At 53.7% G+C, this 22,702-nt stretch overlaps 6 protein-coding genes across 6 annotated transcripts; 3 read left to right on the top strand and 3 right to left on the bottom strand.

Moving 5' to 3' along the window:
* Positions 1–916: 916 nt before the first annotated feature.
* LOC131206543 (ubiquitin-protein ligase E3A) lies at positions 917–5,490 on the bottom strand. The gene is made up of 5 exons (XM_058199126.1): positions 5,033–5,490; positions 3,862–4,482; positions 2,786–3,734; positions 1,777–2,727; positions 917–1,708 (listed from the first exon to the last, which is right to left on the bottom strand). Exons 1-5 carry the CDS (start codon positions 5,074–5,076, stop codon positions 1,046–1,048), a joined length of 3,228 nt encoding a protein of 1,075 aa, XP_058055109.1. The 5' UTR covers positions 5,077–5,490; the 3' UTR covers positions 917–1,045.
* Positions 5,491–5,702: 212 nt separating this feature from the next.
* LOC131214926 (F-box only protein 42) lies at positions 5,703–7,948 on the bottom strand. Its single transcript, XM_058209272.1, has 2 exons — positions 7,706–7,948; positions 5,703–7,642 (listed from the first exon to the last, which is right to left on the bottom strand). The coding sequence occupies exons 1-2, from the start codon at positions 7,827–7,829 to the stop codon at positions 5,766–5,768; spliced, it is 2,001 nt and encodes a 666-aa protein (XP_058065255.1). The 5' UTR covers positions 7,830–7,948; the 3' UTR covers positions 5,703–5,765.
* Positions 7,949–8,094: 146 nt separating this feature from the next.
* Positions 8,095–8,535, top strand: LOC131216814 (enhancer of yellow 2 transcription factor). Its single transcript, XM_058211394.1, has 2 exons — positions 8,095–8,189; positions 8,251–8,535. Exons 1-2 carry the CDS (start codon positions 8,137–8,139, stop codon positions 8,477–8,479), a joined length of 282 nt encoding a protein of 93 aa, XP_058067377.1. The 5' UTR covers positions 8,095–8,136; the 3' UTR covers positions 8,480–8,535.
* Positions 8,536–9,165: 630 nt separating this feature from the next.
* On the top strand, positions 9,166–14,546 carry LOC131216361 (eIF-2-alpha kinase GCN2). The gene is made up of 6 exons (XM_058210831.1): positions 9,166–9,295; positions 9,372–9,526; positions 9,593–11,856; positions 11,925–12,794; positions 12,875–13,466; positions 13,532–14,546. Exons 1-6 carry the CDS (start codon positions 9,239–9,241, stop codon positions 14,505–14,507), a joined length of 4,914 nt encoding a protein of 1,637 aa, XP_058066814.1. The 5' UTR covers positions 9,166–9,238; the 3' UTR covers positions 14,508–14,546.
* Positions 14,547–17,404: 2,858 nt separating this feature from the next.
* On the top strand, positions 17,405–19,218 carry LOC131207557 (zinc finger protein 846-like). The gene is made up of 2 exons (XM_058200178.1): positions 17,405–17,450; positions 17,528–19,218. Exon 2 carries the CDS (start codon positions 17,591–17,593, stop codon positions 19,178–19,180), a length of 1,590 nt encoding a protein of 529 aa, XP_058056161.1. The 5' UTR covers positions 17,405–17,450; positions 17,528–17,590; the 3' UTR covers positions 19,181–19,218.
* A 473-nt stretch (positions 19,219–19,691) lies between these two features.
* On the bottom strand, positions 19,692–22,401 carry LOC131207546 (pre-mRNA-splicing factor syf1 homolog). Its single transcript, XM_058200167.1, has 2 exons — positions 22,360–22,401; positions 19,692–22,269 (listed from the first exon to the last, which is right to left on the bottom strand). Exons 1-2 carry the CDS (start codon positions 22,399–22,401, stop codon positions 19,726–19,728), a joined length of 2,586 nt encoding a protein of 861 aa, XP_058056150.1. The 3' UTR covers positions 19,692–19,725.
* Between the last annotated feature and the right edge of the window lie 301 nt (positions 22,402–22,702).

The following is a 22,702-nucleotide window of genomic DNA, read 5'->3' as shown; positions in this document are numbered from 1 at the left end:
TGTTTCGTTCAAATTTCGGCAACGTTCCTCGCGGTGGGGCAGTGATTTACTGTTTTACCTTGTGAATCACACCTAACGCCCAACGTGGGCCCCCAGCCCGGTAAAAGGCCGTTTTGGGGCGCAAAGTGCATAAATTATCGCTCGCCACCTTGCCGGCCGCCGGCAGGTAGCGGGCCGGCACGCAAAGACAAAAAAGTTTCGCCACCACCGACACGGCCGGGAAAGTTGCCCGAGAACTTCCCCGGAAAGTGAGCAATGGGTTCGGAGGGGGCAAAACTTTCAACAACACCAACCGCTTGTAGCGTAAAGTGGCCAATTCAATGTGTTGATAATGATCGAACTATTTGCCACCGGTGAAACGCGGGGACACGAAGGAACGGCGTGAGCTTGTTAACATCGTTCGCCATAAACTTATTGGTATTACTACCTTTTGGCCAATGTAAAGAAGTGTCTGGCTGAATACATCATTTTAGCGTTTCAGCACCAGTCCAAGAGCCGATAAAGGATGACGAAACACACGCCAACAGCAACCGAACCAGTTCAACGTCGTGACCTTACGCCCTGCTTATCGTTTGCAACTCGGGCCTCCGAAGCCCGGGGCAGCAACAAGTGAAATGAAGGTACTTAGAAACCAAAGCTACGAGTATGAAATACGCTCATCGGTAGACGTTACAGTAATGTGCTTCAAACAGGGTACAAACAATTCTTGGCGTGATATTACACTACAACGGGTGCCACTTTTGTTGCAGTATCTGCGTATCGGTTCCTAGTTCTTAGGGGTCGTCCAAAGTGTTCTTTCAACATTCTTTGCTTTATTCTGCAAAAAGTCGAGCTTAACGTGGAGGGACTCTAACATTGATTCGTTCCAAAAAAAAAACACTCGGATGTAAGTACGGGGAGAAAACGATAACGGCATACGGATGGGTGGGCGGTGGCCGGGGAAGATAAATCAGAAATCACAAATATCGAAAAAAGGAGTGAACAAAATAACGACACACACAACCGCGGCCAGGTTGAGCAGCAGCTTGAAACTGAGGCCCCTCCGTTACAGCATTCCAAAGCCCTTCGAGTAGTTGATGGCCTTCAGCAGCCGTTCCTCGAGCTTCTCTTTGGAATCGTACTCCGGCAGCAGCAACACGTTGAAGCACGTGTGGCTCGTGGGCAACCGATCACAGTCCGGGCCGTTCCGGGCAATCACCAGCTTGAGCCGGCTGAGACCGCCGACCGGTACCCGGTCGGAACCGGTGGTGAACTGGAGCAGCTTGCGCTTCGCCTCGACCGACAGCCCGTGCACGATGGTCCAGAAATCTTTGATCGTTTGCGAGTCGGCCGTAAAGCCGGCCTCGTACTCGGTCGACTTTTCCAGCTCGTTAAAGTCAAACTCTTTGCTCCCGCACACGATCAGCTCCACCTCCTCGGGCCGGAACAGTAGGTGGAGCGGACTCTCGTCCGTCACCATCTGGAAGCCGCGGCGGAACGCGTGGAACTGCTTCTCCACGCTCTGGTTGAGCAGAAAATCGCTGTACAGATCGACAAACTCCTGCTTGTTGTCCTGCGTGACGAACGCCTTGTCCCCGTCCGGTTTCAGCTCGTGCTCGAGCGTATTGCCAAACACGTCCCGGTAGCCAATCTTGAACGTTTGCATAAACACTTCCTCCATGTCGTTCTCGGTGTACTCCAGCAGTGAGGTCAGACTGTTGAAAAGGACCTGGCAAGAAGGAATTCATCGTAAAAAAACTATGGCCCCGTTCAAAAACGCCACCCGAAGCTCCTTACCGGATTGAGATCTTTCAGGTCAAGAAAGGATCCCTTCATGCCCATCAGCTTCCGGTAGACCACCATCGGAAAGTTGACCGCCAGAATGATGTTGTTGTAGATGGCCAACCCGAGCACGATGCCGATCAGCGTGAACTGAGCCTCGTTTTCGAACGACATCGAGTTGAACCACACCGTGTTGGAGTCATCGTTCGACACGAACATGCCGTAGTCGGGATTGAAGATCTCCTCGATGATCAGCTGAAAGAACTCCTTGGACACGCCGCCCTCGTCGATGCCCTGCTCGCCCGTAAACTCCACCACCAGCTGCTTCTTGAGGTCCTTCGGGTTCGACATGGCAATGATTTCCAGCTCGACGAGCGCATCGTCGATTATGTGATCGCGCCGGATCCGTAGGTTCAGGAACGGGTTCAAACTCTGTAGCCCCGCGTTGCTGCCAATGTTGGCGTTGTGCAGGTAGCTGAGGCGCCGCTCGGAGAACATACGGATGCGCGAATCGTAGTACAGGGCCAGCGTTTTCGTGGCCGGTGTCAGGACGAACGAGTAGTACATAAAGCAAAAGTGGCGGGACCGCGTTTCGCCCGCCGCCTGGCTTTGGGCCATCTCCGCGGAAATGTTTTTGTACACCAAATAATCATGGTCCATCTCGATGTGCTCGCACAGCGTCTCGTTGTAGAACTCTCCGTACGGTACCAGTGGCCGGCGGCAGTCGAGCGGATTGACGTCCAGTTCCTTCGCTAGTGGATCTTCGAATTTGCCCTTCTGCTTGCCCTTTCGCTCGCTGCCGGTCCCACTGCCGGCATCGTCGTCGTCGTCGCCCATCATCGTCAGATCGTCGTCGTCCTCCGCTATCAGCGACAGGTAGGTCGGTAACGACGTGTCCCGCAAATCGGTCTCCCGATAGTGCTTTGGTTCCAGCTCGCCGGCCAGAATGTTGGCGTAGAACACCAACTGCGGAAAAGAGAAAAGCAATGAGATTCCCGATAGCAGCTTCACAAATAGGCCGTACCTTCATGGTCCGTATCGCGTTGCAGACGTCATCGTTATCGTGCACCCGCACGTGGCGGTACGAACTGGGGGACAGTGTCGAGATGGTGACCAACTGCTGGAGTTGCTGCAACAACGGGTGGATACTGTCGGGGCAGTTGTGTGCCCAAACGCGCACCAGCCGAGCCTGTGCCCACACGGGCAGATACGAGACCGCCGAGCAGATGCGTGAAAACGAACCATCCAGCAGTTCCGCCGAACCGATGAGCAGCGTCTCGAAGACGATCACGAAAACGGTCACGATCGATTCGAGCTCTTCCGTGCTGGTCAGTTTGACGCGCAGATCTCTCGCCAGCGAATCGCCGAGCGTTTGCAGTGCATTGTTGATCGGCCCAAACACGGTTGGCCGAGCTGCGTAGAGGGCCTTGATCGAGCGACGTAACGATGCTAGGTCAACCCCGGTATGGTTCGGGTCGGCCGCTTCCTGAGGTGACTCTGCTGCCGGTGCCTTGCTGTCCTCGTCCTTATCGAGATCCCCCTCGAGCGAGCGCAAGTCTTCCTTTTTCATGTTCCGCAAATCACCGGGCGGAGCCCGGGCCAGCACCCGGTCGATACTGGACGTGGCTTTGCTGCGCTGAAAGCTGGCCGCCAGCAGATGGTAGGAGGAAAATATGGCACCGAGCGGTCGGATGAGCAGCGTGTCCGATCCTAGCGCCGTACACTGGTCACTAAATTCCTGCAAAATCTGTTCGTCCAGATACTGCGTGGTACTGCTGGCGGTTTTGCTGCCGCCACCGACACCAGGGGCACTGTCGCGCGGGTTGCTCGGAGTTTTTACACCACCCCTACTGCTACTGCTGCTGCTGGTAGCGTTCTTTTCGGCCGGACTGTGCTCCATGTCTCCGATTCCGTCGGAACACTCCAGCGGTGTCATGGTGTCGTCTTCCATCGATTCCAAATCCTGCGCCGAACTAGAATGGAAAGTACTGGAGCGATCAAGTAGACACGAAAACACAGTACACTGCGATTGGTTTCGTGCACTGAATGCAAGCAAAACGAAACGAAGCAGGCCAAGCACACGCAGGAACGCACACGTACCTTTCGTAGGCCACTTCCATGGATTCCGCCCGCTGGTTGGAGACCGCCGCCGCCGTCACCGCCGGTGTCTGCTGTAACCGTGGACTGGTGCGTCTTGCTTGGTTACACTTTCTGTCCGCCGCCGCAGACGAACTACCGCTTGCCGTGTACTTTTGTTCCGTTTTCTGCACCTTGGAGGGCTGCGCCTCGTAACACAGGGTTGCCTCTTGCGAGAACAGCTGTATCGCGCGAGCGGCGGCCGCATTCGGGGTGAGCTTTTCCACCTTCCCGCTCGATGCGCAGTGCTTGTTGGTGCAGGAAGGATTCCCGCAACCGTCCACCAGCTGGTAGAAGTACTGTTCGATCAGCTTCTTCGCCGAGGCACGCTTCATCTCCTGCTCCTCGTTGGCCGCCCGTCTGCCGCCGGCCGATCCTTTGGACGACTGAGCACCCGACTGGGGCACGACTCGGGCATTGGGATGCTCGTTTTTGTTCGCTCGCATACTGCGATTGGAGGACGAATGGCCGCAGGCACCATGGGACATTCGGTCCGTCCGCGCAGTCTGTTGGTTGTTCGAGTTTGTTTCGTCGCTCTCATCCTTACTAGATCGCGGAGCTGTCGGTGACGATTCTTCATCGTTTCTGAAACGTTACAGAGATCGGGAAAGCCCCGCGTGTTGTGATATGGCCCGCATACGTCCTCCTGGTCTGGGTGGTCACCCTTATCCGTTCACTGAGGCGGCACACACTACGGCCTCCTAGATCGGTAGTCGTAAAAAAGCAACACTCGCAGCACGCAAGCAACACAATCGGGGTGCACTCGAGGAAAGCAAAGAGCCCTAACATACTCACCGGGAAGGGTGCTGAAAGACAGGGTAGGGAATTGGTGGCCACCTGTAGGCGGCGTGTCCGTCCGGCCGCGTATGAGCAGTTAAACTGAAATTCGATAATCAAACTGCTGACCGCTGGAAGCACACCGCTCCACTCGCTTCTTCGTTGTTATGGAAACAAAGAAGCTCTTAACGACCAAATTAGCCTTCGAGCGGAACAGTGACGCGGCCATCAGCTCTGCTCGGAAGTGCAGCGGACGGGAAGGCAAGAACTTGACATGTGCTGCTTAACGGCGCGCGACTGTGACAAGCAATTTCTTTTCGAGTAAAAGTGAACGGCCAGGTTGCCCTGGGTGTATTACCTTGAATCGTCGTCCGAGAGGCTCTTTTCTTTTGCAGTGTTCATAAAAACGGACGGGGTGGGGAAGTGCTTCCTCGTCTCGTCAGTGTGCGCGCGGCGATCAATTCCGTGTGGCGGGTTCCGTTTCCGTTTCAGGCGGGTTCGGTGGGCCCGGAGTAACCGCTTTCACGGCGGCAGGCCCGCGTAAACAAAGCACACCGATATGCACACGCTCCCGACGATGATCCTTCGCTCTTTGAACTGCGATGACGAGCGAAATCGAGTAACCCTCGACGACGACAATGACGAGATTAGCGCGAGACGATGAGTGTGTTGTCGCTCACAAAGCTCGGCGCTTCAGGTCCACAATCTGGATCTGTTCGCGGGTGGACGAATACGAGTGCGGCCTCACTATTGTTTAATCCCTTTTCTGGCGCTCCAATCAACACCCGAAATCGAACCTGATCAAACAAACACCCAACCACCGACTTCGACCTTTTGCCACTGACAGCAGTGTTGCCAGCAATTTGGCTCGCAGTGACCGGTGAGAATGAAAGCACAGTGATGAGAATAGTATTCTGTTTATTTACCCTTTTTTAAACGACTTGGTTTAACTTTAGATTATTATCAACACGCGAACATGAGGTTTGTCATCAAATTAACACTAAATCAAATCCCACAAGCATCCTTATACCACGGCTAATATTATTTGCATGATCTACAATCAAATCCGTCGGACGCGTCGGGCGCCCCATTCAAACGACCGCCGTCGGAACGGTTAGAAAGTGCACGGAGTTCGAAACGAACATGTTTTCCGAGCGAACCTGTGGATTTTTGTACACCCCACCAAACACGATCAGTTCTCCGTTGCCGCTGACCATCGTCGAGAAGGTGTAGTGGTCCGGTGCGCCCGCTATCTGGCCGCTGTTTTTCAGCTCTTGCCACTCGATCCACGGTTCGCCGCCCCCCGTCGGCAGTATGTTCGAGACGTCGCACACATAAATCGCCAGACCATTCCGCTTGACGCGCTTCGGCGTCACGGGTTCCGACGGTTGTAACGCGTTGCCGGCGGGAACACCGTTACTCGGCCCACTCCCTGACTCGGCCACCACTGCGGGCGCTGCTTCCGCCTCCGCTGCCGCTGTCTTCAGGGAACCTCTCTGGAGACGGGCGTCCGGAGCCGGCAGAAAATTGTTTTGTTGCTGCGCCTGTTCCTGGCCATCCTTTTTCGCGCACTGTACACCAAACAGCTTGGCCTCCATTTTGATCAGCTGCTGTAGCTGCCGTTCGCGGGAACTGACGGCCCGGGGCATGGACGGGGGAACACTGAACGCCGCCATTTCCATGTGGCTCTGCTCGGGCAGGTTTTGCTGGTTGAAGCGCTTCGGTAAGTGATCGTCGTCTGAAGATTGTCGCGCAAAGGCGCTCCGTATGGTGTGCAGTGGCAGTGGCCGTATCGTGATCAGTGGCCGTGTGCATGCACCGAAACTACTCGGGCTTTTCGGGGCACCGGCTCGCAATCCCGACGGTCCGGGCTTTGGTTCCGCCGCACCGACACCATTACTGACGGGCGCGGCCGCAGCTGCTGCTGATGGTGGCGATGGTGGTGGTAGTGGTGGTGGGGCTGGTGGCGACGGTAACACGTGGTTGCTTCTCTGTATCCTGGGCCCGGCCTGACCCGCCACCGGCGGTGCCGGTTGCGCCGGAGGAGGTAAATTCGGGCGCTGTAGCACCGCGGGTGGGTTCCTGGGAATGTTCGGTTCGCGATGGGAAACGATCCGATTCGGGCATATGCGAATAATCTGGAAATCGTTGGGTGATGTCGGACCGAGCACGATCACTTTCGAGCCGACGTTACACGCCGGGTAGCACCAGTTTTGTGGATGCGGTCCCTTCCGGTTCCTGATCTCGACACGCTTCCAGCTCCAAGTGTCGCGCTGCATGTCTAACAGCCACGCATCGTTGAACGTACGATTAACGCCGCCGGTCCCACCGAGCACCAGGATGTGATCCTCACCGACGGCCATCTGGTACTGGCCGTACCGTGGCGGTGGTTTCCGGTTCGAAACCGTCGGCTTCTTCCAGGTGAGCTTCTCGAGGTCCAACACCCAAATGTCGTTGGACGTGTGGAGGCTTTCCTGGTGCATCACGTAGCCCCCGAACAGGACCATCTTGTTGCGATGCACCGTCGCCGAGTGCCCCGTCATGGGTGGCGGCCCGTACGACGGGTTGTTGTGGATGGTCCACCGGTTCTCCGGAATGTTGTACACGTGCAGATCGTCGATCAAGGTGTACATATGGAGGACGGTCGACGGATGGCGCCAGCCCCCGAAAAGTATCAGCGAATCGCGGTGGCACACCAGCGAGGCGCCGGCCTTCGGCGATGGGTACGTGCCCATGGCGATGGGACGCACCCATTCGCGACGTGACAGATCAAACTTCCACAGGTCGTTGAACGTCGTGTCGTGCGACGAGGCACCACCGAACACGTACATCGAGTTACGGTGCATGGCACTGGCATGACCGAATCGGGCCGCAATCCGCGGGTTCGAACCGCACACGTTCTCCTCCCAGCAGAGATTGAACTCGACCAGCCCCTTGTGCAGGCTCGACTTCTTCCGGGCTTGCACATCTGTAAGACAGTGAATCCGACCGATTAGAGAAATCCGATTCCTGCGTCCGCCATGGTACTTACTGCGCGCCAACAAACTCCAACGCTTGCAAACTGCGGCACACTGCTCGAGGTCAAGATAGGGCGGAAGCAAACTGAACACAAACTCGAGGATTTCGTTCGGCAGATCGTTGATGTTTGCGCCCATCCCTGCAGAGAGGCCAGAGTCCAGACAACCGACAACACCACCGTTACACTTGAGCGCAGTACGATCCGCAAAAATGCAAACAAATCTATTGTCCTTCGATTGTCTCCTTTTTGCTGGTGGTTGCTTGATGCAAAGTGGAAAATTGAGGAAAATTGACACTGAACATCTGATGCGGCCCGGTGAAAATGATCACACTACTGTGGCGAGCCGCGAACCCTGCGCCTTTTCCCCAGCCGATTGTCAGTCGATTTGTTGTGTTGACCCTCTGCAGGATAAAGCAAAGCGCCTCGCTTTCTTTTTCGCTTCGATGTACAGTAAAAGTGTCGATCAGATGACTATCCTGTGCGGTGACCGGACAAAGTAAGTACCAAATCAGCCGGGTATTCTTACGGGCCGCGCATTCACCGACACATCGCTCTAGGCTAAAGGATTTGCTGCGGAAGCGGCTCATCGAGAGCGGATGGTTCGATCAGGTGCAGCTCCTTTGCCGGAAGGCCATCACCGAGAGCGAACTGAGCAGTGTCGATGCCGTGGTGCAGCACGTTACGCCTCAAGCGCGGGCCATGGTACCTGATATCGTGAAAAAGGAGCTGCTGTTTAAGATCCGTTCGATACTCAGTGAACAAGAGAAGCACCAGATAGACGTATAGAAAGGCGACCGAACTCAACATCTACTGTGAAAAATAAAGTATTGTCCATAGTTAGTCCATATTTCAAGCCGAGAGCCCATTCTGTTGTCCTTTTCCGAACACACGCCGCAGCGAAACTCATCGGCTCAAATGCCGTGGATTAATCAGTTTCGTCGTCGGGTTTGTATGGACTTCCCGGTCCGGCAGTGGTTGGCGTTGCCAAACGTACCGATTTGATCCTTTGGCGATGAGGAGCAAGGACATAGCCGATGGTTAGTCCTTCGGCTCTCCTTTTCTTAACTTTCTTCCTTTCTACAGCGACCCTGTGATGAGACGCTCCCTCGAGCCTCAGGAAAATTCCGGACGTAGAACAAACAATTATTTTTAATAGTCATATATCGTACAGTGCTCTAAAAGTGGTTTGTGAACTTTAACAATTTTTTACCAGCGGTACAACGGTTAAAAAATTGCGCTGTTGATTGCGGCTGTTGATCGGTTCATTCCGTTCCATCGGACAAGGTACTTTGCAGCTACAGCACTGTCAAACAGCAACAAGGTCCGCGTTCGCGCTTCCGCAACTCAGGATCTCTACCACGGGCGGCTCATCGGTGTCTAGCGTTTATTTGATTAATTCCAGTTGTTTTGATCGCGCAAGTGCCGCACGTCATAGTTTAGTTTGTACACGCCGCAAAAATAGTGCTGATTGCGGCAAAAATCTGCCCGTGTGGGCTGGTGGCCATTATGGAGTAGTTGGCTGCTGGTTTGGCGGCGGCTCACAGAATGGCGCAGCGAGAAACGCTACGCGAGCGCCAGGAAAGTGAACTGGAAGTGATAAAGGTACGGGTTCACCGGCGTTGGGTTAAACATATGGTATAATCAGTCTCACCGTTCCGCGTTTGTCTCCCCGTTGTAGTCCATTTTTCACGCTGAGGTCGAAGATTTGCGTCCTCGAGGCAAGTGGAAACCACTGGAGCTGCGGCTACATCTGACGCCCCAGAAAGGATCTGCAAAGGAGGCGTACGTCAAGGCTGATCTGCTCGTCAGCTGTACATCAAAGTATCCCAAACAGTGAGTGAGCCGCGCAGTGGTTGCTTTGTGCGAAACGGTTGCTAACCGGTTCCCCGGTTCTTCCAGACCACCGAGGGTAGAGCTCCGGAATGCCGTTGGACTTCCGGATAGCTTGGTGCGCGAGCTGACCGAGCAGCTGGAGCAGCAGGCAGAAGAGCTGAAGGGGGAGGTGATGATTTTTCAGCTGGCCACCACCGTGCAGACGTTTCTGCACCAGCACAATGTCCCACCAAAAGGCAGCTTTTACGACGAGATGCTGGCCAGCCGGCAGAAGCAGGCATTGGCACGCGAAAGCACGCTCGAAGCGGAAAAGGTCCAGAAACGGCAGGCGATCCGCGACGAGCTGCAGCGATTGAAGAAGGAGCTGCAGCGGACGCGACGCGAATCGCGCCACAGTTTGAACGAATCGAGCCCGATGCATCGGATGCACCACGCCAGTTCCTCGACCGAGAACAGCGACGGCGTGTTCTGCCTCGAGCACCGTCGGAGCGAGCTGTTGTATCTTCGCGACGGTAGGAAAGTGTTGCGCGGTGCTTGCCTTGGCCACTCGCAACGTGGCTGCATCACGTTTCCGGGCATCGACCAGCAGACGGGCGAACTGGTCTATCTGACCGAGTGGACCGTGTACTACGACGGGGAGCACGATTCGGAGTGTAAAACCATCCGAGGGCGCCCGGTAGAGGCGGTGGTGGCCGACATCGAACGGCTCGTGGACGGCCTGACGTCGCTAAAGCACAAGAACGTGATCGCGTACGAGAGCGTGCTGTGCCGGGTGGGCAAGGAAGCGCTAACCCTGTTCGTGGCCCAGGAGTTCATTCTCGGCACCAGCCTTTTCAGTATTTCCGGCCCGCTCGGGTGGAGCGTCGAGGGAGCAAGCATGGTGGCCAAGGGCATTCTCGAAGCCCTGATCTACCTCCACAACAATGGCGTGTCGCACGACAACGTATCCGATTCGACCGTGTTCATGGACAACGCGGGCATGGTGCGTGTGGCGGACTTTCGCCTCATCCCGTTCATCATGGAGCTGAGCGACGGGCAGTCGTGCCGGACGGCCGATCTGCCCGCCCTCGGCACACTGATCGAAGCCCTGCTGGCACCGCACTCCGAGATGAAGGATTTTATTGAACGGTGCAAATCGGAACGCACCATCTCGGCCACCGATCTGCTCGATCACCCATTTCTCCGTCCAATGTTACTGCACGATCACCCGGCGCTCGAGCCTGCGGTGACGGCCGCGGTCGATCGAGCGAAGCGTCCCCAGCAGGGGACTGCTCCAAACTGCGTGGTGCCATACATTCTACCGCCCCTGCCCAGCAGCTGTGCCGTGACCGGGCTCGAGAAGTCCCGCATACAAACGGAATTCGAAATCCTCTCCTACCTCGGTAAGGGCGCGTACGGCGATGTGCTGAAGGCGCGAAACAAACTCGACAACCGTGAGTACGCCATCAAGCGCATTCGGTTGCCGGCGCGCAGCAAGCAGTTCTACAAGAAGATGACCCGCGAGGTGGAGCTTCTGTCGCGGTTGAACCACGAGAATGTGGTCCGTTACTACAACAGCTGGGTCGAAGCGATCAGTGCCGCCGAAGCACTGCACTCGGCTGGCGGGGGCCATAGCACACAGCTAAGCAGCTGCACCGATGGGTGGTCCATCGCTAGCACGAGCCGACCGAGTGGCCGGAGATCGGCGGCGGCGACGGTGGCAGCAGTGACCGGAGCCACAAACGTCCCGAAGAAGGAACTGCACGACAAGAACAACACCGACTGGTTGGTGGACTTTATGCCAAACGATTCTAGTAGCGACGATGACGACGACGACGACGAAAGCAGTAGCGAAGAGGACTCCGAACCGGACAGTGGGAGCCGTAACGGGGGCAGTCCCGTTGGCGTTAGCAAAGCACCCGATGAGGACAGTTCCGGGGGGATCGAGTTCGTCGGCTCGAACGGTGAGGTGGCGTCGTACAATAGCTTCAGCGAGGGCGTGTCCGTGGTCGGCGAAAACGGTGGAGCAGCGATCGCGATAGCGGAAGGCAAGCCGACCGTCACACCGGGCGGACCGGAGGTACTGTACATGTACATCCAGATGGAGTTCTGTGAGAAGAGCACGCTGCGTACGGCGATCGACGGCGGCCTGTACCAGGACGTCGATCGGGTGTGGCGCCTGTTCCGTGAGATCGCTGAGGGCCTCAGCCACATCCACCAGCAGGGCATGATCCATCGCGATCTGAAGCCGGTCAACATTTTCCTCGACTCGCGCGATCAGGTAAAGATCGGAGATTTTGGGCTGGCCACCACCAGCATTCTGGCGCTACAGAATCAGGGCCAGGCAAACGGTACGCACGCGCTGACACGATCGCGATCGTGCTTCGGATCGATTTTACTCGTTGCTTTCCTGTTTTAGGACATTCGGCCGTTTCGGCAAGCCCCGCCCAGATGGCCAAATCGTCCGACGCCATGGGCTGCTCGCTGACGGGGAAGGTTGGCACGGCACTGTACGTTGCCCCGGAACTGACCGGAAACGCTTCTCGCTCGACCTACAACCAAAAGGTGGACCTGTACTCGCTCGGCATCATTCTGTTCGAGATGAGCAGCACTCCGTTGGCCACCGGCATGGAGCGGGTGAAGACGTTGATGGATCTCCGCTCGGACCGGGTACGACTGCCGGAAACGATGCTCTCCGATGGCCGGTGGGCCCGGCAGGTGCAGGTGATTCGCTGGCTGCTCAACCACGATCCACACAAACGACCCACGGCCGAGGAGCTGCTGTCATCCGAGCTGGTGCCACGCACCCGCCTCGAAGCGGAAGAGATCCAGGACGTGGTGCGGCACATCCTGTCGAATCCCCAGTCGCGCCACTACAAGCACCTCATAGCGCGCTGCTTTGCGCAGGAAAGTGACACGATCTGCGAGCTGAGCTACCATTTCGACATGGTGCCGATGGTGCCCATTTTGCCCCGCTTCGACTACGTCAAGGCGCGGCTGGTTGCGCTCTTCCGGAAGCACGGTGCGGTCGAGGTCGTGACGCCCCTGCTCACACCCTTCACCAAGCATCAGGCTCGCTCGAACACGGTCCGGCTGATGACACACTCGGGCAGCATCGTGACGCTACCGGAGGACCTGCGGCTGCCGTTCCTTCGTCACGTGGCCCTGAACGGCATCCGGCACATCCGCCGGTACTCGATCGGGCGGGTGTACCGCGAGAAGAAGGTGTTCAACTTTCACCCCAAACAGGTCCACGAGTGTGCGTTCGATATCGTGACCCCGAGTAGAGGTGGGTTGGGATCGCTCTCGATCGGTGGCGGTGCCGTGTGTTGATGAATGATGTGGGAATGATGTGCGTTTTGCTTGCAGGCCACCTCATTACCGACGCGGAACTGCTTGCGATCGCGTGCGATGTGCTGCGCGAGCTCAACCTGCTACAGAACAGGAACGTGTTCTTCCGCCTGAACCACATCGGCCTGCTGCGGGCCCTCCTGGCGCACTGCGGCGTACCGGCGGACCGGTACCGCGAGCTGTTCGAGCTGGTGTGCGAGTTTTTGGACGACAAAATCTCAAAGTTTCAGCTTTCGGCCCTGATCAACGCGCAGATCGGGGGTCCCGGATCGAAGGTTAACGTGACGTACCTGTGCGACGCACTGCAGCTCGAGGTACCGGTGGACCAGCTGGGTGGGACCATACTGAAGACCATCATCCGGGGCAAGGGAGAACCTGCCAACTGGGCCAAGTTGGCCGTGCGAGAACTGGAGCTGGTGGTTGCCCTGGCACAGCACCTTGGCGTGCAGTGTCCCCTGAACGTGTGTCCCGGACTGCCGGTGAACTACGAGCGCGCCAAGAGTGGCGGAGTGGTTTGGCAGCTGCTCGGGGAACTGAAGCCGAAGCGCAAAAATCCGCTCACAACGATCGCGGTCGGTGGACGGTACGATGGCAAGCTGCACGAGTTCCAGTGAGTATTGTTCGGGGACAGGCCGCCAAATACGAACTTACTGCTGGAACTAATCCTTTTTTCAGGAAATCCGGCATAAACAATGGGCTTCCGGTGCCGAAGGTTGAGCTGAGTGGGGCCGGATTTTCCTTCCTGCTCGATAAGCTCGTCAACGCGATCGCACACACTGGCGGCGGTTACGAGCCGATCGAAGTGATGATCTGTGTGACCGGTTCGCGCCCACAGCTTAAAGAGGTTGCCACGGTACTGCGGCCGCTCTGGGCGAACGGCATCAAAACGGCGGTGGTCGAAACGAGTGCCGGTGCGGTGGACGATCTGGGCAAGGAGGCCGGGGCGAAGGTGGTTGTGCTGATCGGTGATGGAGGCGAGCTGCGCGTGCGATCGTGGGACCACGATCGCTTCCAGGAACGCCACGTGACGCGTCCGGATCTGATTGCTTACGTGCTGAAAACGTTTCGCTCAGATGCGGCCACGAACGATACATCGCAAACATCACTGCTCAGTACGTCCCTCGGCGGCGGCGGCAGCGGCAGCGGCGGAGGCTCATCGTCCTTGTCCTCGTCGTTCTCTGCCTCCTTTCTGCCATCCTTGTCGGCCGCCAACCAATCGCAGTCGGCCAACTGCGGTGCCCCACCGCTTGATCTCGTGTTTCTAACGACCGAGAAGGTCAACACGAGCAAAAAGCGTCGCTACGAGCACCAGGTCGAGCACAAGTTGTCGGCGGTTCTGTGCAAATTCCATCGAAAAGAAAAGGTCACACTCATCATGGTGGATCTACCGAGTTTGCCGTTGCGCGGCCTGGTGGGTCTGATCGATCCACTGGAGTGCGGTTCACAAGAGGACGACGATGATCTGCTCGCCGGCGGACCGTCTATCGATCGGGCCGAGTTGCAGTGCCTCTGCGAACGTTACCCGAAGTACAAGCGGCAGCTAACGGAGCTTTACAGCGAGATTGTGGATCGGTTCACGCAGAGCAAGGGCCGAACGCCGATAGTTGGCGTGTACAGTACCATCGATAGCTTTTCTCGTCTCATTCTGTGAATCTCTCGACGACGGACGCGCAGATTGGACGGCATTGTTTTCCAACGGAAACCCTCTCTACAGTGCGGCTTGTTTGTATATCATTAAATGTGGCTTATTTGTAAATGAAGAAAACAAATATAGATGTAAACGGTAGAAAGTTGTCAAAAATTAGTACGCGACCACATTTGTTGGGTTTGTTTGGTGTTTGTTTCCGATGTTGAAATTGTTGAAATTGTTGTTGGAATTCGAATGTTGAAATTGACAGCATCCGCTACTCACAGCACCAGTGAGTGACCATCTTTTTGCTCTTGGGCCATATGGAAGCTGTCAAAAAGCGGAAATTTGCAATTCCAACACACCTTTGTTTAGTAAACAATCGCAAAGTGGACGAGCATTTCAGTAAAAAGCTGTTGGAGTCGAAATGGAAGCTTCGAAACCTTCTGAAGATTCGTTTGCAGCCGCGTAAGTTGCCGGAAAGACAGGGATAAATATGTGTAATAACGTATTTCTTTCTAGAAGCTCGCCTATTTGCCGAAGGTGGCTGTCTACTGATGGCCTTTTTGAGCCGGTCACTTCCGACGAAAAAGTCGCGTATCTTTTGCAACAAATATTCACCTGTACAAAAGTTCAGGTAATATACCCTTCTAAAGTAGAAATTTCTCCGCCTTTTGTGAAAACGATTGCGACATGCTCCTCATCTTTTTACAGAAGAAATTATTGGCAGAATTTCCATCGTATTTGTGTTCGACCTGCAAATCGCACTTTGATTTGATGGAAATGTATCGCTCGCTGTGTACTTTAAACAATGTTAAAGTCGAACGGTTTGAGGATGAAACCGACACCACCCATTTGGCTGGTTCCGAAACAACTGCAGAGCATTCTAACAACGACCAGCAAACCGATGGCGTTGAATCGGTGTGGATCAAAACTGAGTTTGTCGCAGCAGATTCGGAAGAGGATTATCAATCGAGTCAAACGGTTTCTGATTCTCAACAAATGAATAGTACATCCGGCTACAATCGTCATGACGATTTATTTGAGGCAGAGGGGGAATCGCTGGAAACACTTTTGAAACGTGAACCAATGGACGACCACCCGCAGTCTCAGTCACCGGATGCAGATCTAATTCAAGAAGAATTTTCTATGGCAGGGAAAACCATCACGGTTGCTGACGACCCAGCATTAATTTCAGATCACAACAATTCAAGTATCAAGAATGTAGCAGAAATCTCTACATTGAATCAAATGGATACTTGTGGCGAAGAAAAATTAGAACACACTGGTAATCAACCTGTGTCCGTAGTCAGCGAGCAGCGACTGCTGCCGTCGAATGAGCGACGAAGTTTCCAAAAGGATATCGCCGCTACAGAGTTCTCAGTGTCTACAATGCAGAACTCAAAAGTTACTAGTATTGTTCCTAAAAACAAACAAAAGCACCAATGCCCTCATTGCTCCGCCACGTATCCAGACTCATCAAAGCTGAAGATTCACATCCGAACTCATACCGGCGAAAAGCCATTTGTATGTACAATCTGCGGAAAAACGTTCCATGCGGCACGCAACCTGCGCACCCATATGCAAATTCACGGCAAGGACCAACATCAATGTCCTCAGTGCCCTGGCAAATTCGCACTGCCCTCCCATCTTAAGGATCATATTCGGACTCATACCGGCGAAAAACCATTCCAATGTAAAGTCTGCAGCAAAGCGTTCCATGCCGCAAGTAACCTGCGCATCCATATGCAAATTCACGGCAAGGACCAACATCAATGTCCTCATTGTTCTGACAAATTCGCACAGCAATCCCGTCTTAATGATCACATTCGGACTCATACTGGCGAGAAGCCATTCGTATGTAAAGTCTGCGGAAAAACGTTCCATGCGGCACGCAACCTGCGCACCCATATGCAAATTCACGAAAAGAGCCAACATCAATGTCCTCAGTGCCCTGGCAAATTCGCACTGCACTCCCAGCTTAATGATCACATTCGGACTCATACCGGCGAAAAGCCATTCCAGTGTAAAGTCTGTAGCAAAACGTTCCATGCAGCACGAATTCTTCACGCACATATGCAAATTCACGACAAGGACCAACATCAATGTCCTCATTGCACTCGCAAATTCGCACGGCAATCCCAGCTTAAGAACCACATTCGCACTCATAGTAATAGTCATTAGAATATTCATTCCGGTATGAAGTTTATGGCAAAGCGTTTCATGCGATAACCTTTCTGCATAAACTGAGGAACCGATTCACAATAAAGTCAAGAGGTTGCTAGAGCATTATGAAATTCACAATAGGCAACAACCTGAATTTAATTGAATAACATTAATTCAATTTCAAAGTCCTGAAATACTGTTTTTTAAACAGAATAAGTTCGTTAAGAAGGAACACGATAGTTGTGATCAAGGGAACAGGATGACTAAAATATAGTTTAAATAACGATCATCCACTAACATATACTGATTTTAAGCTTTCTGCATCTTTCTTAGGGCAACAAATATATATTTAGAACACTTCAAAATACTTAAATGAACAATCAATTCAACCCATCCGTTGAGAACGATTTCTTTCTTATGAACAAATTGACAGCCTTCAGAAACTCACAGCATCCGTTAGTTGACGTAATATTGCTCCTCGGCCGCATAGAAGCTGTCAAACGCCGACGATTGACAAATGGAAAGGAACCTTTGTTTGGTAAACAATCAGAACACGAACAATTTTACATTCTTCTGTAATAAACTGTCGTAATGGAATCTTTTAACCCTGCTAAAGATCCATTAGCAGCCGCGTAAGTTGACGGGCAGACAAGGATAAATATGTGTAATAACGCATTTCTTTCTAGAACCTCGCCTATGTGTCGAAGGTGGCTGTCTACTGATGACGATTTGGTGTCGGTCACTTCCGACGAAAAAGTCACATATCTTTTGCAACAAATATTCACTTGTGCAAAAGTTCAGGTAATATGCCCTTCTAAAGTAGAATTTTCTCAGGCTTTCGTGAAAACGATTGCGACATGCTCCTCATCTTTTTACAGGAGAAATTATTGGCAGAATTTCCATCGTATTTGTGTTCCACCTGCAAATCGCACTTTGATTTGATGGAAATGTATCGCTCGCTGTGCACTTTAAACAATGTTAAAGTCGAACGGTTTGAGGAAGCAACCGACACCACCCATTTGGCTGGTTCCGAAACAACTGCAGAGCATTCTAACAACATGCAGCAAACCGATGGCGTTGAATCGGTGTGGATCAAAACTGAGATTGTCGCAGCAGATTCGAAGGAGGATTATCAATCGAGTCAAACGGTTTCTAATTCGCTACAGATAAGTAGTACATACGATTATAATCATCATGACGATTTATTTGAGGTAGAGGAACAATCGCTGGAAACACTTTTGAAACGTGAACCATTGGACGACCAGCAGCAGCCTCAGTCACCGGTTGCAGATCTAATTCAAGAAGAATTTTCTATGGCAGGGAAAACCATCACGGTTCCTGACGACCCAGCATTAATTTCAGATCACAACAATTTAAGTATCAAGCATGTAGCGGAAATCTCTACATTGAATCAAATGGATACTTGTGGCGAAGAAAAATCAGAACACACTGGTAATCAATCTGTCTCCGCAGTCGGCGAGCAGCGACTGTTGAGGTCAAATAAGCGACGAGGTTTCCAAAAGGATATCGCCGCTGCAGAGTTCTCAGTGTCTACAATGAAGAGCCCAAAAATTACTCGTAATGTGCATAGTAACAAGCAAAAGCAACAGTGCCCTCATTGCCCCGCCACGTATCCAAACACTTCCAAACTAAAGATTCACATCCGGACTCACACCGGTGAAAAGCCGTTCATGTGTAAAGTCTGTAGCAAAACGTTTCATGCGGCGCGCAACCTCCGCCTCCATATGCAAATTCACGGCAAGGAACAACTTCAATGTCCTCATTGCCCTGGAAAATTCGTACGGCAATACGAACTAAACGGTCACATTCGGACTCATACCGGCGAAAAGCCATTCACCTGTAAAATCTGCGATAAAGCGTTCCATGCGGCAAGCAACCTGCGCATCCACATGCAAATTCATAACAAGGACCTGCATCAATGTCCTCATTGCGATGGAAAGTTCGCTAAACGCTACATGCGTGTACATATGCAAATTCACGACAAAGACCAACACCAATGTCCTCATTGCCCTGGCAAATTTTCACAGCAATCTTATCTTAACGATCACATTCGGACACATACCGGAGAAAAGCCATTCACCTGTAAAATCTGCGATAAAGCGTTCCATGCGGCAGGCAACTTGCGCATCCATATGCAAACTCATAACAAGGACCAACATCAATGTCCTCATTGCCCTGGCAAATTCGCATTACAATCCCTTCTTAAGGAGCACATTCGGATTCACACCGGCGAAAAGCCATTCCAGTGTAAAGTCTGTAGCAAAACGTTCCATGCAGCGCGCATCCTGCGCCTCCATATGCAAATTCACGGTAAGGACCAACTACAATGTCCTCATTGCCCTCGCAAATTCAAACGGCAATCCCATCTTAAGGATCACATTCGGATTCACACCGGCGAAAAGCCATTCCAGTGTAAAGTCTGTAGAAAAACGTTCCGTGCAGCAAGCAACCTACGCGCCCATATGAAAACACACGACAAGGACTTACCTGAATGTTCTTATTCCCCTTGAAGATTCGCACAATAATCCAGGCTTAAGAATCACATTCGGACTCATACCGGCGAAAAACCATTCATTTGTAAAGTATGTAGCAAAGCGTTCCTTGCGGCAAGCAACCTGCTCAACCACATGAAAGTTCACAACAAGGACCAACATCAGTGTCCTCTTTGTTCAGTAAAGTTCGCACACCAATATCAACTAAAGATTCACACCGGTGGGACGCCATTCCCATGTGAAATTTGTCGTAAAAAGTTTCCTGCAGAGACATATGAAAGTTCATAACAAGGACCTGCGACAGTGCGCTAACCAACAACAACCTGAATAAGATCAATAAATTAAATGGTCGTGAAGAAGTGCGTTCGTTTTTCTAACTGAATTAATCCGTGTTTCATTGTTGCTCCAGATACGGGAGAACCTTCTGTTCCCCCGGCGACCTTCTCGTCTCTTTGGTAAAATGGAGCAAGAGACAACACTCACAAAATTTCCACCCTTCTTATTTGATTGGCTTTATTGGGAAAAGGAATTGTTTGTTTATGTATTTATTTCGATCACACAATTCAAAGTCCATTCTCTTCATTGTCCTCATCGTCCTCCTTCCGACGCAGACTTCCAAACACTTTCGCCGGTATGGTTTGCCGTTCGATGGGCACCCTTTTGCTAATGTCCTCATCAAGTTCCGCTCCGTTGCCGGTGTCGTCCTCGTCGTCCTCATCATCGTCGATATCGATCTCGTCCGGGTTAACCACCCGATCGTCCTTCGCGCTACCGCCCTGCGTTTCGCCGCGCACAAACATTATGTTGCCACCGCCCGCCCCGACCGCCGCGATGGCCCGGGCCGTCGTTTCGGCCGCCTTCACCTCCAGTGCCCGCATGGCATCCTTCGGTGGCTCGCCCGTCGTGATGGCCGCGTTAATGAGGGCCGCCGACATCATGTTGATCTGCGTGTTGTACGTGGCCTGAATCGAGCGCTTGATGCGCAGCATCTCCCGCATCGTGTCCTCGTTGCCGTGCCGGATCTCAAACTCCTTCCACGTCTGCCAGAACTCGCCCGTAATGCGCGGATCGCACATTTGGCTGCAGTGCGCGTAGATCGCCCGGGCCCGATCGATCTCGCCCAGCTTCGTCTCCATCTCCGCAAACAGGACGCACATCTTGCGCGAATCCGCCTCCGGCAGCACCTCGATGGCCTTCTCGTAGATCTGGCGCGTCCGAGGGATTCCGTAGATTTCGGCCGCCTTCTTGATGTACAGATTGAACATGGCGTACATTTCTTCCTCCTTCACGGCCGTCGTCGCCCGCTCGTACACGGCCATCGCGTGGCGCGCCAGACCGTGCTCTTCCTCGAGCTTCGCGTACAGCAGGTACAGCGTTTTGGCCAAATCCGGCGGGCAGCCGTCGAGGCACTGCTCGAAGAGATCCCGTGCGCGCTCAAGCTTCTGGCCGCCGTACCGCTTGAGGAACTTGGTCAGGTACGTGTTCCAGATGTCGTACACGTTGGGCCACTTGAACAGCGCGATGCCCTTCTCGTACGCCTTGAACGCCTCCTCGAAGTAGTTGTGCTCCTCGAGGAACATCCCGTAGTTGATGATGATCTGCGGCGTGCAGATCTTCAGATCGATAATGCGATCGTACACCTGCTTGCAGGTCCGGAACGTACCGAAGCTCTCCTCCAGATCGGCGTACATGGACCACAGTTTGAGCGACTTGTACACGCGCATCTGCACCGTCTCCGTGTCGTCGTGGTAGGCCACCTTTCGCTTCGGCATCGCCGTGGCCCGCTGCATGATGTGCAGCGCCTGCTCGTACTGCTCCTGCCGGATTTCCATTTCGGCCCACTCGCACCACACGCCCGCCAGCTCGTCCACCTTCAGGAAGTCCACCTGGACCGCCTTCTCGAACACGATCCGCGCATCCTCCAGTTGGTGGTTCGTTTCGTAGAACTTGGCAAACGCTACCCAGAGCGTGTACAGCTTCCCGACGGCCAGCTTCGGTTGGACCGTGTGGACGGCCTCCGTGTACGTGTTGATGATTTCGTGCGGCTTACCCTCGTACAGCTCGACCCGCTTGTGCCACTCGGCCACGTTATGTGGGTTCTGGCGCAACAGGACACTGTTCAGCAGCAGCAGCCGGCGCTCCATCAGGTACTCGAAGCGTGCCATCCGCAGTTCCACGTCGATCTCACCGTCCTCCGTTGGATCCGGGTTGCGCTCCAATGCCTCCATCACCTTACCCAGGCTGAGTTCCTCGAACTGTGCGTACGCATCGAACACCTGGCTAAAGTCACGAACCGTCGTCACCGTTTGTATCGCCTCCTCGTAGATGTCCCGCGCCCGGTCGAACAGTCCGCTGCGCACGTAATACCCGGCCAGCGAGTTCCACAGGTGGCCTAACTGATCAGTGTACCGCCGCAGCCCGCCCCGAATGATGCCGTCCACGTTGAGCGAGTAAACCTTGTTCGGGTTCTTCGAGATCAGTTCGCACAGCTCGTTCCACAGCTGGTGGTTCGATTTGCCGTGCTTCGAGACAAAGTGCTCGTTGTCCACGATGTTGGCCAGCTGCTGGGCCGCCTCATCGAGGTGGCCGATCGAAACGAGGAACTCCACGTACTCTTCGGCGTCCTCCGGGCACAGCTTCAGGTACCGGCGCCAGACGCGCACCGCCGTCTCCGGGATGGAGAAGCGTTTCAGAAACTCCAGATAGAGCGGCCAAATGCGGTGATGCTGCGTGATCGGTAGGGCTCGCAGCGCACGATCGAACACCTGCCGGGTGCGCGTAATCTTGCACTGGGACGTCATGAACGCACAGTAGTCCATCCAGATGCGGGGCATCTTGTGCATGAAGACCAGCGACCGTTCGAACGCATTGTTGACCTCCTCGTACTCGCCGTCGGTGATGCACTTGCCCTTCACCTGCTTGCGCAGCGTCTTCAGATAGTTGTACCACAGTTTGTACGAGCCCGGCAGCTCCTTTAGGGCGCGCTCGAACACCGTGTTGATCACGAGCCGGGACCCGTTTCGCTTGTGCTCGACGTACCGCATCCAGTGCTTCACGGAGTAGGCATTGCGAAGAATCTCCTCCTCGTACGGCAGATCTTCTTCGTTCTGTCAAACGGAAGTCCCAAAGGAACGGGTGTTACAAGGAAATTTTTCACAAACACAAAGTAAACTATGCCGCGATGCGGCCATACTCACGAAAAACACCTCCGCCAGATCCACGTCCGATGCGATCGGCATGCTGCTGCCCTTCGAGATACCCAGCTTGATAGTAGCGAACCGGTCACAGCGAGCTAAATTACATCAAATTGTATCAAAACACGTTTCTCCTTCAAAGTCGACGCCACCACTTTGATGTGTTCGCTCGTTTGTAAACAACTCGTCGCGCGGCGAGAAACGTCAGAACCGGGCGCACCAGTGTTGCCAGATCGTTCATCCGACATCCCAATGGTTGCTATTTCTGTGAAATGCTGATTGTTTACACAAAATAAAGCTAATTACCGGTGTTTTTCAGATTTAAATGGAAGCCTAGCGATTGCCA

The sequence above is a fragment of the Anopheles bellator genome, chromosome 1, assembly GCF_943735745.2.
Source record: "Anopheles bellator chromosome 1, idAnoBellAS_SP24_06.2, whole genome shotgun sequence".
Classification (NCBI taxonomy): domain Eukaryota; kingdom Metazoa; phylum Arthropoda; class Insecta; order Diptera; family Culicidae; genus Anopheles; species Anopheles bellator.
This window is presented reverse-complemented; position numbering and strand designations above follow the sequence as displayed.